This window comes from Scheffersomyces amazonensis (assembly GCF_036850825.1).
Source record: "Scheffersomyces amazonensis strain UFMG-HMD-26.3 chromosome Unknown RJT21scaffold_2, whole genome shotgun sequence".
NCBI lineage: Eukaryota > Fungi > Ascomycota > Pichiomycetes > Serinales > Debaryomycetaceae > Scheffersomyces > Scheffersomyces amazonensis.
Window position 1 is genome coordinate 1,100,280 of NW_027042742.1, and position 15,562 is coordinate 1,115,841.

The 15,562-nt window shown below is 33.1% G+C and overlaps 9 protein-coding genes across 9 annotated transcripts; 5 read left to right on the top strand and 4 right to left on the bottom strand. All coding sequences in view use genetic code 12, as the record gives it.

Annotated features, from left to right (window-relative positions):
- Positions 1-221: 221 nt before the first annotated feature.
- Positions 222-836, top strand: RJT21DRAFT_82865 (RNA methyltransferase; the record flags this gene model as incomplete). Its single annotated transcript, XM_064885341.1, has 2 exons — positions 222-533; positions 585-836. Coding segments are annotated over 2 exons (564 nt in total), but the record flags the coding sequence as incomplete, so codon positions are not given.
- Positions 837-1,550: 714 nt separating this feature from the next.
- RJT21DRAFT_2096 (uncharacterized protein) lies at positions 1,551-2,555 on the top strand (the record flags this gene model as incomplete). The annotated part of the gene is made up of 1 exon (XM_064883733.1): positions 1,551-2,555. The coding sequence occupies one exon, from the start codon at positions 1,551-1,553 to the stop codon at positions 2,553-2,555; it is 1,005 nt and encodes a 334-aa protein (XP_064739456.1).
- A 228-nt stretch (positions 2,556-2,783) lies between these two features.
- SSC1 (Hsp70 family ATPase) lies at positions 2,784-5,115 on the top strand. Its single transcript, XM_064883759.1, has one exon. It carries the CDS (start codon positions 3,011-3,013, stop codon positions 4,985-4,987), a length of 1,977 nt encoding a protein of 658 aa, XP_064739457.1. The 5' UTR covers positions 2,784-3,010; the 3' UTR covers positions 4,988-5,115.
- A 128-nt stretch (positions 5,116-5,243) lies between these two features.
- Positions 5,244-7,451, bottom strand: RJT21DRAFT_2098 (uncharacterized protein; the record flags this gene model as incomplete). The annotated part of the gene is made up of 1 exon (XM_064883736.1): positions 5,244-7,451. One exon carries the CDS (start codon positions 7,449-7,451, stop codon positions 5,244-5,246), a length of 2,208 nt encoding a protein of 735 aa, XP_064739458.1.
- Positions 7,452-7,776: 325 nt separating this feature from the next.
- On the bottom strand, positions 7,777-9,697 carry APR1 (proteinase A). The gene has a single exon (XM_064883760.1). The coding sequence runs from the start codon at positions 9,291-9,293 to the stop codon at positions 8,040-8,042; it is 1,254 nt and encodes a 417-aa protein (XP_064739459.1). The 5' UTR covers positions 9,294-9,697; the 3' UTR covers positions 7,777-8,039.
- Positions 9,697-11,591, top strand: RJT21DRAFT_21294 (putative carboxylic ester hydrolase). Its single transcript, XM_064883758.1, has one exon. It carries the CDS (start codon positions 10,101-10,103, stop codon positions 11,502-11,504), a length of 1,404 nt encoding a protein of 467 aa, XP_064739460.1. The 5' UTR covers positions 9,697-10,100; the 3' UTR covers positions 11,505-11,591.
- Positions 11,592-12,148, top strand: RJT21DRAFT_21313 (uncharacterized protein). Its single transcript, XM_064883761.1, has one exon. It carries the CDS (start codon positions 11,679-11,681, stop codon positions 12,075-12,077), a length of 399 nt encoding a protein of 132 aa, XP_064739461.1. The 5' UTR covers positions 11,592-11,678; the 3' UTR covers positions 12,078-12,148.
- Positions 12,148-13,962, bottom strand: RJT21DRAFT_21292 (uncharacterized protein). Its single transcript, XM_064883757.1, has one exon. It carries the CDS (start codon positions 13,533-13,535, stop codon positions 12,219-12,221), a length of 1,317 nt encoding a protein of 438 aa, XP_064739462.1. The 5' UTR covers positions 13,536-13,962; the 3' UTR covers positions 12,148-12,218.
- On the bottom strand, positions 13,963-15,270 carry RHO2 (Rho family GTPase). Its single transcript, XM_064883756.1, has one exon. It carries the CDS (start codon positions 14,957-14,959, stop codon positions 14,390-14,392), a length of 570 nt encoding a protein of 189 aa, XP_064739463.1. The 5' UTR covers positions 14,960-15,270; the 3' UTR covers positions 13,963-14,389.
- Between the last annotated feature and the right edge of the window lie 292 nt (positions 15,271-15,562).

The window sequence follows — 15,562 nt, forward strand, 5'->3', positions numbered from 1 at the left end:
GAGAAAGAGAAAGCGAACGAGAAAGAGAACGAGAGAGTTCCGGATCTCCACCATCAGAGTCAGACATTAAGCAAGCTAGTGAGTTTGTACATACTAGACGGAATCGTTCAAAGCACCATAGACGGAATAACAAACGTAATAATAGACGACACCATAATAAGTATCAAGAACAGCCAGAAGATGAAGACTATTATGAAATACAGAATGGTGATGAATTATTAATGCATACTTATGAGACATTACCTTCACGATGTAAAAAGTTCTGGAGTCGAAGATATCAACTATTCAGTAGATTTGATGATGGGGTATATATGACTTCGGAGTTATGGTACTCGGTAACACCAGAGTCAATTGCTATTTTTACGGCTAGAGTTGTGAAATATTTACTTCCTGATGCTAAGAATATCCTAGATGTTTGTTGTGGAGGTGGTGGGAACTTAATTCAATTTGCATATTACTTTGATAATGTTGGTGGTATTGATATTAATTTAGTTAATGCTAGATGTTCTATGCATAATGCTGAGATATATGAAGTGGCTGATAAAATATGGACAAAAGTTGGTGATTGGAATGAAGTTACTGAGATAGATGAAGATGGTTCTGTTCCTATTCATTGGGTACCTGAAGATCTAAGGAAAGAGGATGATATTGATAATACTTTTGATTTCATATTCTGTTCTCCACCTTGGGGTGGTACATCATACAATAGAGGAAAGGATCTGTTTGATTTATATGAAATGCATCCATTTCCTATAGATAAACTTGTTCAACTGATGTTACAATATACTAGAAATGTTGGATTATTTTTACCAAAGAGTCTGAATTTAGATCAATTAAGGGCAGTAACTAAGAAGAACTTTGGATCAGAAATTAAATGTCGAGTTATTTATATAAGATCCAGTGGCTATAGAATTGGAATATTAGCCTTGATTGGTTGGGATTTATCATCACAAGATATTGACTATCTGGTTATATTTGATTCAGAGGAGAACTATGATTATGAAGAAGAAGAAGAATACCAAGACTACAACTACCATAACGGTGGTGATGAGGCTGACTATGCATACACTGACTCTGGATCCATAAATCATTATAATGATGAAGGTAATTATGAATCTAATAATGAAACGGATAATTCCTATGATAGAAGATCATATCCGTCGGAGTTTGGACAAGAGATAGAACAAGAGGAAACAATTCCAACCGATTCTGAAGAAAGCAATAAAGAAGGAAATTATCCAGAAGAGGATTACAATGATACATATGACACAAATGACAAATATGACACAAATGGCATAGATAAAACAGGCGATAACCAAAGAGATATGGGGTCTGATTCCTCTTAGATCCCCGTGATATTTACTCACTTAGTATTTTTGAGTGGTGTGAGGGAATATGGGCACTGCATGCAGGAATCAACACACTAACGGACCGTGTATGTGTCGTGTCTCTCAGCCCCCCCAAAATTGACCAGGAAAAAAGTCTCCTTTTCCAATGATGATAATGTTTACATTTTGATGGGATATCCGACATTTTGCAATCAAAGTGGAATGGATACAATTAGTCAACCAGTCGATAAACTAGACCATTTAACTGCCACAAGTATGTTATCCACATCGGGTAACCAGCAATCCCCCATTAGGAATGTAGAAGAACAAACGTATGGAAGACTTGGACTCGAACGATTAGAAGAGAATCTTCAAAAGTTGGAAAATGATAAAGTTAATGCCTTATCAGAAGAAGTAGCTTATATAAGACAATTAGTAGAATTTCAAAATAATAAAATAGAAAGATTAACTACCATAATTAATGAATTTGTTGGAAATAAAAGTCAAGAAGCGATTCTTAACTCCTTAGGTTCAGTTCAAGATAATGTCTTAGGAGATCATGATCATCATCATGACCATCATCATGATCATGATCACGATCAAGTTAATGAAGTTCAAGAACAAGCTCAGAATCAAGTAGATCAACAAGTACTTGGCAGTCATGGAGATATTACAGGTCAAACTAGTTTAGATGGGAATATGGATCCTCAATTGCATCAAGTAGCCGTGGCTGCCGCAGCTGTTCGTCAAGCACAAGAACAACAAGGTAAGAATAAGAAACTGCATAAACGAAAGATTGGAGCTATTAGTGGAGGAAATGGTAATAATGGAGGTAATGGACCAGGAAATTCTGGAGGTAATGGATCTGGAGGATCAGTTAATGGAGATCCTGGATCTAATAAGAGACCAAATATTGTTGTAGATTTCTTACATAATCCTACTTCAGTTAAAGAAATTTATGATGAATTTACTAAGGGATTTCGAGGTCAACCACCATTATGTCAAATGGATGCTAAATATGGTAAACAAGAATGGAGAGGAGATTCTAGATCTAAAGAATCAAAAAGATTTCAAAGAAGAAAGAAATTATGTGATGCTATAGAGCGAGGGACCATTAAATATGGTAAACCACCACAAGATATAATTAGTTATATTGAAGAGTTTAGAGGAGAAAAATCTTTAACATGGGTTATGAATGGGAATTTACCTAGTGACTTACTTTCGTAAGTTTATTACTACTTGTTATTGTTGTGATTCTTATTTCTACTTTCTACTTTCTACTTTCTGTTTATTAGTGTTTGTTTCTTCTTCTATGTATAACTATAATATATGCTACATCTGATCACCTGACTTTGCGTCGTATAATAATTATTACTATAAGTAATAATATATTACACTACCATTAAACTTCACTAAACATTGACTCTCATAACTTTGTCACTAGTCATTGAATGACTGACTTGCTTCTCATCTCAATGCTCACTAGTCTCTGGAACTTTCTCGAATTCTGACTTCTCTAGCTGAATTGCCGGGTAAGTGCGCCCAACCCGGAAAAAAAAATTCTCACTAATGGCGAACGATTTTTCAGTGATCAAGTAACTTTGCTCATTAACTTTAGTATTTAATACAAGTTAAAGTTACAAACACAAACACTAGCTAAGTTAGAATACTGTAAGTCCAAGATGTTAACAGCCAGAACCTCAGCCTCAGTCCAATCCGTTGCCCGTCGTGTTAGTACTTTAAGTACTTTAAGTACTCGTGCTAATTCAACTTCATCAAATGCTGGAGCCCCTGGTGGACCAGTTATTGGTATTGATTTAGGTACAACTAATTCAGCTGTTGCAATTATGGAAGGTAAAGTTCCAAAAATTATTGAAAATTCTGAAGGTGGTAGAACTACTCCATCTATTGTTGCCTTTACCAAAGAAGGTGAAAGATTAGTTGGTATTCCAGCTAAACGTCAAGCTGTTGTTAATCCAGAAAATACTTTATTTGCTACTAAAAGATTAATTGGTAGAAGATATGAAGATAAAGAAGTTCAAAGAGATATTAATCAAGTTCCTTATAAAATTGTTAAACATGATAATGGTGATGCTTGGATTGAAGCAAGAGGTGAAAAATATTCTCCTCAACAAATTGGTGGTTTTATTTTAAATAAAATGAAAGAAACTGCTGAAGCTAATTTAGGTAAACCAGTTAAAAATGCTGTTGTTACTTGTCCTGCTTATTTCAATGATGCTCAAAGACAAGCTACTAAAGATGCTGGTAAAATTGTTGGATTAAATGTTTTAAGAGTTGTTAATGAACCAACTGCTGCTGCTTTAGCTTATGGTTTAGAAAAGAATGATGGTGAAGTTGTTGCTGTTTTTGATTTAGGTGGTGGTACTTTTGATATTTCTATTTTAGATATTGGTGCTGGTGTCTTTGAAGTTAAATCAACTAATGGTGATACTCATTTAGGTGGTGAAGATTTCGATATTGCTGTTGTTAGAAATATCGTTGAAACTTTTAAGAAAGAATCTGGTATTGATTTAGAAAAGGATAGAATGGCTATTCAAAGAATTAGAGAAGCTGCTGAAAAGGCTAAGATTGAATTATCTTCAACTGTTTCAACTGAAATTAATTTACCATTTATTACTGCTGATGCCTCTGGTCCAAAACATATTAATCAAAAAATTTCAAGAGCTCAATTTGAAAGTTTAGTTGATCCATTAATTAAAAAGACTGTTGATCCATGTAAGAAAGCCTTAAAGGATGCTGGATTATCTACTTCAGATATTTCTGAAGTTATCTTAGTTGGTGGTATGTCAAGAATGCCAAAGGTTATTGAAACTGTTAAATCTATCTTTGGTAAAGAACCATCTAAAGCTGTTAACCCAGATGAAGCTGTTGCTATGGGTGCTGCCATTCAAGGTGGTATTTTAGCTGGTGAAGTTACTGATGTTGTTTTATTAGATGTTACTCCATTATCTTTAGGTATTGAAACTATGGGAGGAGTTTTCGCTAGATTAATTTCTAGAAATACAACTATTCCAGCTAAAAAATCTCAAATTTTCTCTACTGCATCTGCTGGTCAAACATCTGTTGAAATTAGAGTTTTCCAAGGTGAAAGAGAATTAACTAGAGATAATAAATTAATTGGTAACTTTACTTTATCTGGTATTCCACCAGCTCCAAAGGGTGTTCCACAAATTGAAGTTACTTTTGATATTGATACTGATGGTATTATTAAAGTTTCTGCTCGTGATAAGGCTTCTAATAAAGATGCTTCTATTACTGTTGCTGGATCATCTGGTTTATCTGATTCTGAAATTGAAAAGATGGTTAATGATGCTGAAAAATTCGCTGAATCTGATAAAGCTAGAAGAGAAGCTATTGAAAATGCTAATAGAGCTGATCAATTATGTAATGATACTGAAAATTCCTTAAATGAATTTAAGGATAAAGTTGAAACTGCTGATGCTGATAAAGTTAGAGAACAAATTGCTTCATTAAGAGAAATTGTTCTTAAAGCTCAATCTGGTGAAGAAGTTGATGCTGCTGAATTAAAGACTAAGACTGAAGAATTACAAAATGAATCCTTAAAAGTCTTTGAAAAATTATACAAGAACAATGAATCCAATGACTCATCTTCATCATCTGAAGAACCAAAGAATTAAATGACTTGAAAGAGTTATTATTATTAGTTCATTGAGTTTCTTTAACTATCTATTTTTACATTCACGTCATTCTTATCCCATTCTTTTCATATTAATCTATAAATCAAACTGATTATGAAGTTGTTATCCACATTGTATTTATTGTTGTATATAATTACAACTTCATGAATAGTAGTTTTAGTATGCTTATTTTTTTACTTGTATATATAATTTATTGAATGTTTTCATTTGTCTAAAGTATTTTTTAAAAATCTAACTATACCTGATTGAGATTATGTTGAAATCCATTTGATCGAGTTAATGGAATTTGTGGTCTCATAGTTGGTTGTGTAATTATTCTTTTATTCATATTAATATTCTTACCTCTACTTCTTTGTTGAGTTCCATATCGTTGGACAAGTATTTCTGATCTAGCACTATCCATTATTGATGAGCCATAATAGGATGAACCACCACCACCACCACCTGCTGATGAGGCGGATCCTATCGATGAAGCATTCAGATCAGTATCTGAATCGTATTCCAACATCTCTCCCAATATGGATCTTCTATTCAATATTTTCTGTTGGAATACTTGTTCTTCATCAGGTGAAGATGGGACCATATCTTCTTCTGATAGAATAGAACTTATATCACTAGGAGTTGTTGTTATTTCTGATACTGTAGAACTCTTGATGCTGGAGTAGATACCATATTCACTATGGAAGACATCACTAACAGACCCTCTAGTAGTATTAGTATTAGTATTAGTATTATTAGTAATATCATGAGCTTGTGATTGTGATTGAGTTTCATTTTCAGCCATGAACTTCTGGAATAAACTAATCTCTTGTCTCAACAAGATTCTCTTGTAGATGACATTACCCAAGTACGATCTCCAAAGGTCAGGTACATCCATACCATGAAATTTGGAGTAATTATGATTACTGGAAAGGAGATGTGGAGGTGGAGGAGGTGCCAAACTTTCATTATCATCATCATTTATGGTTTCGTTTCTGAATTCTGGTAATTGAATTCTTTCATCATCAGGCAGAGATTCTGCTAATGGATTGGTTCGATACTCAATGGTTTGACTTCTTGGTACCAGTAATTTAGTGGCATACTCTATTTGTTGATCAATGTATTTGGAAATATGCCTTAACTTCCCATCTTGTTGATATTCTTGTTGTTGAATTAAATTAACGCTTTCTATTGGAGCACCAGCTAAGTACTTCAATTGATCATCAATAGTAGTTACTCTTTGAGCTCCTCTACCATCACCAAGATCAGGATTATTTAATGGATTGGAAATGGAAGCTATTTTTCTTGATTTCATAATACTTCTGATACTAATGTTTCTTGGATTTTCCCTGACTTTTCTCTTTAATGTCTTTGTCTTTTGACGTTTCATAGATGGATGTGATTTTTTAGAAGATGCTTTAAAATTGTTGAATTTAAGGAAGTTCAATCTTTTAACTAGCTTTCGAAGTCGAAGTTTTAATCTATAGAATATTCCTCCTTCTTTACATCTTATAGTGGATTGTCTTGTTAATGTAGATGTATTGGATAATGCAGTATATAATTGATCATTTTCATCAAATTTCTGTTTGATAGATCCCTTTCTCTTGAATTGTAGTTTCAGATTTCTTACTCGTGGCATATGTGCTTCTATAGGCAGTGGTCTAGTTGAGAATATAGTAACTTGAGATGCTGAATTGGATACGGAATCACTATTACTTAATCGTTTACTTAAAGCTGATGGATCTCTTAGTCTTGTGGTGTTGACTATACCTGGCACTTCAGATTCACTATCAATGGTCATACTACCTCCATCACTTAAATTATCTAATCTTTGTGCTATATATGGTGACTGTTGATCAATAATAAAATGGGAGAATCTCTTGGGAACTTGATTAAATGAGCTATCACCATGTTCGGATTGTACGTTGGTGGAAGAATTAATGAAGGGACTAGCAATTTTTACATGTGGTTTTTGCTGAGTATGTTGGATCAGTTGAGATTGAGACTTCAGCAGCTGAGTTTGATTATTACTTGTCTGGGTTATATTCGGGTTGTTATTATTTGTAGTTGATTTTGAATTAGGAGTTATATTAAGATGCTGAGTGTTGGGATACTGAGGACTTTCATCTGATTTATTTAATAAACTAATAGTATCCATGGAATAATTATGACTATTATTATCAATGAGATAGTAAGGAATGGAAATTGGGAGGGAACTTGTGGAGGTGGATTCCACTTCCAAACGGTTTAATGCTTCTGGACTAGAACTCATAAGGATCTTGTTTGTACTAAGACTGACAACTACACTAGAATCTGAATCTGATATGTAATCTCCTAAGGTATGTGATGAGGGAGTATGATCTTTGGGAATGTTTGGAGGTTTGATTAATGTAAGTGAGGATGGAGGTGGTAAAGAAGGAGGAAGTCGAGGTTGGAAATAGTTGGGATTTTGAATTTTACTCATGACACTGATTGATATATCTAAGATAAATGGAATTCGAGGTGTTTTAGTGTATAAAGAAGCACTTCAACAATGATAATTGAGAGATGTTTCAAATCAAATTCCATACTGAATCATTCTCTTGAGGCGACATCACGTATGTAAGTGAAATTGTGCTGATGATAATGTGATCTCAAATCACAATTTAGAGTATACAGAAGGCTGGCTGATTTAAGGGTCGCACTTTTTGCAGCATTTAGCCAGCCCTCTATTTTGATTTTGAGGTTACGCGCCCAAATCGGTTACCTGCCCCCTAAAATCTATAAATAGTGCTACATTGTTAATTTATAATACAATAGACGATAAAAATAGATATGTATGATATGAACTAATTAAGTATATAATAATATATTTTTGTAGGTTAAACTTTTAATTCAAGTTAAACAAAGTAAGTAAGAATTATATTATACTAATGAAGTCATTATTAAAATCGTGCAAATTTTAGACATCATAGTAAATAGATAAGCGGAAAGGTAAAAGCAAAGGTAAAAGCAAAAAAGAACTAAACAATAAATTAATCAATAAAATTTATGATGCAACAAATATACTATTTTACTTAGCTGATGCTAAACCAACAGCATCTTTCTTCAAGTCATAGATAGAATAATATCTTCTTAAGAAAGCATCACCAACAATGGCTAAATCTCCAATTGGTTTAGGGAAATCCATTGGAGTGAAAACTGAAATACATGAACCACCAACTTCTAAAATATAATCATTGGCACTTAAAGTAAAATTATAACCTGCGAAATTTAATGTTAAAGGTGGTAAAGTTTGCTTCTTTTCACATTCAATTTGATATTGACCAGACCAAGATTTAGTAGCACCAATCTTAGCATTAATGATTTCAGCTAAAGATGATGGTAAAGTAATTAATGAAGTACCAGTATCAATGGCAGCACCAGTATTAGCTAATTCGGCATATTCATCACCTAAACCAATACCTTCAAATGATACTTCCCAATAAGCCTTTCTTCTAACTGGTAACCAAGTAATTTTACCAGTGAATAAAGAATCATCATAACCACCAAAAGTGGCAACACCTCCATCATTTTCATCCTTATCAGTATCACCCAAATAAAAGGCAAATTGTGGAGAATCTAATAAACCTTTGTTAATGGCATTATAAACTGGAGGAACTATTTTATTAACAGAAATAGTATCATAAGCTAAACCTAAAATCCCATCAAATTTACCAAAGGCAAAGGCTAAACCTGGTTCTTGAGTAGCTTCAGCAAAATCTTGACCTGGAATAACTAAATCTCCAATAGTTAAAACATCTTGAGATACATAACCTTCCATAGATCCACTACCATATTGAATAGAGAATTCAGATCCATTAGCTTTATAAGAAGATGATGAATCATGATCATATTTAGCATGTAAGAAACAAGCTAAAGAAGAACAATCTTGAGATGGAACCCATAAGTTAGAAGAACCAGTATCTAAAATAACTTTAAATGGTTGAGGTGGAGTACCTAATTGAATTTCTGTAAAATATTGAGCATTTAAATAATTAGTTAATGGAACATCATGACCATTTGCATCAACAGAACCAGAAGTCTTTTGAATAAATGGAACTTGACCACCACCTAAATGAACTTGAGATTCAGAATTACCATTAGCAGCATTAAATAAGTTAACATATTTATTAGATAAAGCATTAGTATATTCTTGGAAAGTATTAGCACCTAAAGTATCTTCAAGAGGAACTCTCTTTAAATTAGTTGAATGCTTAGCACCATTAACTGGTAAAGCAAGTAAAGCAGTTGCAATTGTGGCTAAAGTTGATAACGTGAATTGCATAATGAAATAATGATAGTATAAAGATTAATTGATATCAATGATAGTGAAACAATCTATTAAGCGGGGTGGTGAGGAAGGATAACGGACAAGTAATATGAAAAAACTTAAAGTAACTGGCTGAGATTGGCTAACCGCTTGATTCTAACTAACTTATAAAAAGTAATTAATTAAATCCAAACTATAAAGGTAGAACTCAGACAATTTACTGAAGTAATATAAATATAATTAGGAGGAGCAATTCCAATTCTTTATAATTTCGAATTTGTGGTAGTGGGTTGGGTTACATAGTTAAGAAAATAGGCTTGCGATTACCAGTGGCAAGAGAGAGAAGTGTACTGCATGATAGCAGTGGACTACTCAAAATGGATGACTTCATCACTAATGGGGAAATGCGGGTACTGGCTGTATTTACTGATTGAGGTCGGTAATTGATACGAGAGACTTGGCCTGTGTGCAGGTCCTCGGCCTAATTGGGATGACGATAATGAATACAATTACAATGCTTTAATAATGTTAATTTAACTATTTGCAACTATATATATATTGTCTGTAGCAATAACAATATTATCTTTCTTGCTCAATATTGTTGTATAGGTGATATCATATATATTTTATTTACTTATTGTGGTAGTAATGTTATACCTGAGCAATTATAATATATTCCTTTAGAGTCTTGTGCCGATAGTAGCCTCCCTACCGCAATATTCAATACAATGTAGCCGAGGTTGAAAAAAAAATAGGGTCCATCGATATTAAATCTTTACTTAACAAAATATCAATTATACCAAATAAAAATATCATTAAATAATGGTAGGAATAAACTGGATAAGGTCCAAAGTGGATAATTATTTCCCAAAGAACCCTGTGGAATTTTCAGCAAAAGATGAGATTGAATCTTCATCGACATTACCACAAATCATTCAAAAGGCAGTACCTGAATTCTATCAAGATAGTTACTTTTATATAAATCCTTTAATGTCTTCTGGTCATTTCCAAACTGCATATACAGCCATTAATTCATTTGAACATATCGATCAAGTTCATTATAAACGTCGTATATTAACTGTTGAAAATAAAACTTATGAAGTGAATGGTGACAAACTCAAATATGATCGTTGGGAAGGTACTTCAACGATTGCTCTTGATTATGTAGTACCTGCAAACTCAGAATCTGATCCAGATCATGAAAAGTATAAACCACAATCTCAAATTAAAGATCTTCCTCCTCGAACTGAGTATCTTAATCCTGAAAAGGAGCTTGATTTAATTAAAGATGACAAGAAACCATTATTAATTGCCCTTCATGGATTATCAGGTGGTTCATATGAAGCATACCTTAGAGCTGTATTATTTAAGATTACTTCCCAACCATATGATTTTGATGCTGTTGTATTAAATTCTCGTGGTTGTGCTCACCATACTATTACTTCACCACAATTATATAATGGTTTATGGACTAACGATTTAAGATACCTTATTAATGAACATATCAAACCCAGATGGCCAAATAAGAGAATTTATCTTATTGGATTTTCCTTAGGTGGAGCAATTCTTGCTAATTATTTAGGTCAAGAAAGTGATAATGTTTATCCTATGATAAAGGGGGCAGCATGTCTTGGTACACCTTGGGATTTCCCTGATAGTGCTATACATTTACGAGAAAGTTTAATAGGACATAATGTATATTCTCCAAGTATGTGTCAAAATTTACTTAATCTTTTAGATCAACATTATCAAAACAATGGATTCTTAAAACATGATTCCTTCGTCCATGATTTCAAGATGAATCCAGCAAATTATCAACAGGTAAAATATCTTCGTGATTTTGATGATTTATTCACATCTAAATTATTTGGATTTAATAGTGCTGATGAATATTATAGACATGCATCACCCATTCAACGATTATTAAAGGTAAGAGTTCCACTTGTAATTTTGAGCTCAAAGGATGATCCAATTACGGGGTTCAGAACATTACCCATTAATGAAGTCAAATTGAACCCTTATACAGCATTAATTACCACCACTACTGGTGGTCATCTCGGATGGTTCTCCTTCTCGGGACAAAGATGGTATCCTGAGCCAATTGCCAAATTGTTTACTGAATTAGATAAAAATTGGCAAGTAGTTAAAGTGGAAGATGAACGTGACTTACCAGTAGATATCAATAAGGCCTGGAAACACGATCGTTTAGTTTATGGTATGACATAGATATAAAAGTATATAAAAGTATATAAAAACTTAAATAGTAAGTAGTAGTAATACAATTTAATTTTGCACCCACGCACGAAAAAGCGAGAAGCTTAAAGGGGAAGCTAATCCCGACTTCATTATCCACCAAACAACCACTAACAAATAGCCACCACCGAATATTACCAACTAATCATGACGTCAGCCACCAATTCTAGAGTCCTGGGGTCACATGAGATACGGCATACCACGCCCATTAGCCGTAACAATAATACCAATAACAATAATACCAATAATACCAATAGTACCATTACCAATAGTACCAGTACCAGTACTAATAATAGCAATACCAATTATACACCATCCCTAAAGTGGATCCCTCAGATAAGAGCACTACCGTCCAAACCCAATGATTCATTACAATTAGAGTATATAGTCAGTAATCTTGACAATTCACGGAAGTTGATAGGCCACGTAGAAGATTTTACTCGTAGTGGAGAAGAATACGTAGGTATAGTGGACGAAAGAGTTAATGGAGCATTAATTCGATTAAATCAGGTTAAATATGAATTAGACTGGGTAGATGATTTATAGATTGGCATATATTATGTAAATAGAATAAAGGAATATAGTAATAAACAGGTTCTATTAAGAGACCGAAATGAAAACGTAGAAAGTTTATATAAACCAAATGTAAATGTAGATAATAAAAAAAAAAGTCGAATGCTATATGTATCAATGCAGTGATGGTTTCTTAGAATCTTCTTCACCATTATCATCATCATCGATAATGAATTCTTGTAAGGAAATAGATTCGGAATTGCTGAGATTCTGATACTTACCACTTTCAAGATCTGGATCAGGAGATGTGGTATTTGAATGATTTGGATCTTCTGGTTTATATCTAATAATAATATATGCATTGGAAATGATAAGAATAATTCCTAATAAACTTAATATACCAGGAAGATGACCCCAAATAGTTAAATCCCACATTAATGCAAATACCATATTAGAATAAGACATAAGAGAAGCTTTAGCAGCTGCAACTCTTTGAACACCAGCTGTTAATGAAAATTGCATAAAAAATCCTGAAAATCCAATTAAACAAAATAATAACCATTGATAACCATTAGATGGTAATACAAAACTTAAACCTGGTATAATAAGAATAGCCACAAAAGTAATTATACAACAAGTTAAAGCAAAATAACTTACTGATAATAAAGGATGAGCTTGTTTACCAATTTTACGAAGAATAATATAAACTGAAGAGGCACCACAAACTCCAACAAGTCCAACAGCTGTAGCAAGTAATCTCTTTTCAGTTGAAGAAGATTCAATAGATTCATCAACCGAAGTTTCTGAATCTGATTCAGATCCAAAAATAAAATGAGGTTTAGCAATAAGAATAACTCCACCAAGAGAAATAATTGAACATACAGCTTCTAAGATTGAATAACTTTCACGAAGCATAGTCCAAGCTAAAAAGGCTGTAACCATAGGAATTAAAAATGTAATGGCTACAGCATCACTAAGGGATAAATATTGTAAAGAAAAATATAAACCAAATACTCCAAAGAATCCAACTATACCTCTTAAAAATAATAATGGACGTAAAGATTTTGCACCAAATGGAGCATCAGGTACAGATCTAGTGAGTAACATGTATAAAAGACAACAAATATAAGTAATAAACATTCTAACAAATAAGATTTGTAAAGGATGAATTGGAACATTAAAATCCTTATCAGTAACTAATAATTTACAAGTAGTTACCATTATTGAATTGAAAAATTGTGATAAAATGAGTAAAGAGACTCCAACATTAGGGGAAATATATGGGAGATATATTGATTGAACAAGAAACTGTTTTGCTTTACCAAATACTGAATTATTATTTGGAGTTTGTTGACGAGAATGATGTAAAGGATCTTCAGCAACGAGATCAAATGAATCTATGGAGGTCCGACGAAAACCATTAGACGGTAGTCGATTTGGGAGTTGTTGAGAAGGATCCAGAGGATTTTGATCTGTAGTGGTGTTTGCCATTATATGTGTTAAGGATTAATTAAAAGTATTATAAGTATAATTATTAAGTTATAAGCAGAATTTGTGATCCAGGGATATGGCAAAATTAGTGAGGGAGATTGTGAAAAAAAATTGGGGGCAGATGAAGGATGATGAGTGTACAAAGAATAATCGTACAGAATGGATGTTTGGAAATACTGGAATAGGACCAGAACTATTTAAGAGTAGTTAAGTAATGATAAAGAAAGTACTTCAGTAAATTTTGAGGTTATATGGATGAACAGGAATTAGTAAACGTGATAAAGGTGACTGTTATAGTGAAGAGTTCGGGTATCAGATATCGATCCGTTAGGGGATTTCTTTTTTCCGCTTATTGCTGCTCCACATATTTTTTCAGGAGGAGGAACATGAGGAGTGCAAAAATAAGTAGTAATGGTAATATAGTTGTAGTATAGTAATAAAGTTGTAGTAATGTTATAAGGTTAGGTTATAAGGTGGTAATGTTAGAGTATACTAATAGTATAGTAGACGAATAGTAGTAATTGTATAGACTACTAGAAGTGGAGTAAGTCTACCATAGCATAGCCTAGTGCTATACTAGTATTATACTAAATAGTGTAATTTGAATAGTGTTGACTAAAATAGTGTAATTCGAAGTGTCACTAAAATAGTCTAATTCTGAATAATAGTGCAATAGTGCAATAGTGCAATATTAACGTAGATATTGCTATTTTGGTACTATATAGTTCCATACCACCAATATACTACAGCAGATGGGTATACTATAGCAGAGAGTTTAAAGCCGATAACGGAGTATGACTACATTAAGAGTACTACACTAAATCAATTCCTCTATCATATCGTTGATTAACTACTTACAATATAACACAACATGAATTTTTAGTCTTTGGCTGAACCAATAAACTTGTCCTTATGGCATATTCAAAAATATCATCAACTCCTTCACCTGTTAATGCACTACTCTCTAAATAAACTTTAGCACCAATTTCTTGAGCAACTTGTTTACCACGTTCGAATTGAACATAATTAATATGATCTTTAGTACTTAATCTTAAATCTTTCTTTAAACCAATTAAAACATATGGAGTCAGAGGACAATATTTTTTAACTTCTTCAATCCATTTTGTTCTTGCAGTTTCTAAAGAATCGGGAGTATTTAATGCAAAACCAATTAATACTACATGACTATTACGATAACTTAATGGACGTAAACGTTCATATTCTTCTTGACCTGCAGTATCCCATAATGCTACTTGAACTGTTTTACCATCGATTCGACAATCAGTTACATAATTCTCAAATACAGTTGGATGATATTCAGTGGGGAATTCACCTAATGTGAATACATATAATAATGAAGTTTTACCAATTGCTCCATCTCCCACTATAATAAGTTTTCGACTAAGTATGGCTTCTTGAGTCATAGTTAATAATCAAAATTATCACTAATTGTATAGGTATAAATGCAATCAAGTTTAAAATGGATTGATGACCATTGAGATGATCAATCAACACAATGAACTAATAATGAATTATTAATGATGATAGTTACTCATATACAAATGTATGTATGTATGTATATATAACTATGGTTTGAAGATAGTCAACCAAATGACTAACTGACGGACTCAATCCAGTACCGGGGAACCTTAACTCGTACTAGTTCTAAGCCCAGCAACCATTAGTTTGGTGATGGGTCACCACTGCCACTGAGTGTTGGGTAGTCATCAGAAAAAAACAAATAGTCCCCACAGCCACTGACCATAGACGATTCAGTGCGACTACTCAGTGCGACTACAGTGCGACTACAGTGCGACTACAGTGCGACTACAGTGCGACGACTCACTAATCTTTAATTGTTCAGTGAGAGAGAGTGCGAACTTCAGTAACTGATCGATCAGTAACGCTCAGTAACGCTCAGTAACACTTAGTAACGCTCAGTAACACTTAGTAACGCTCAGTAACACTAACACACTAACACAGTAACTCAGTAAACTTATACTAAATAGCTAAATACTAATATACTA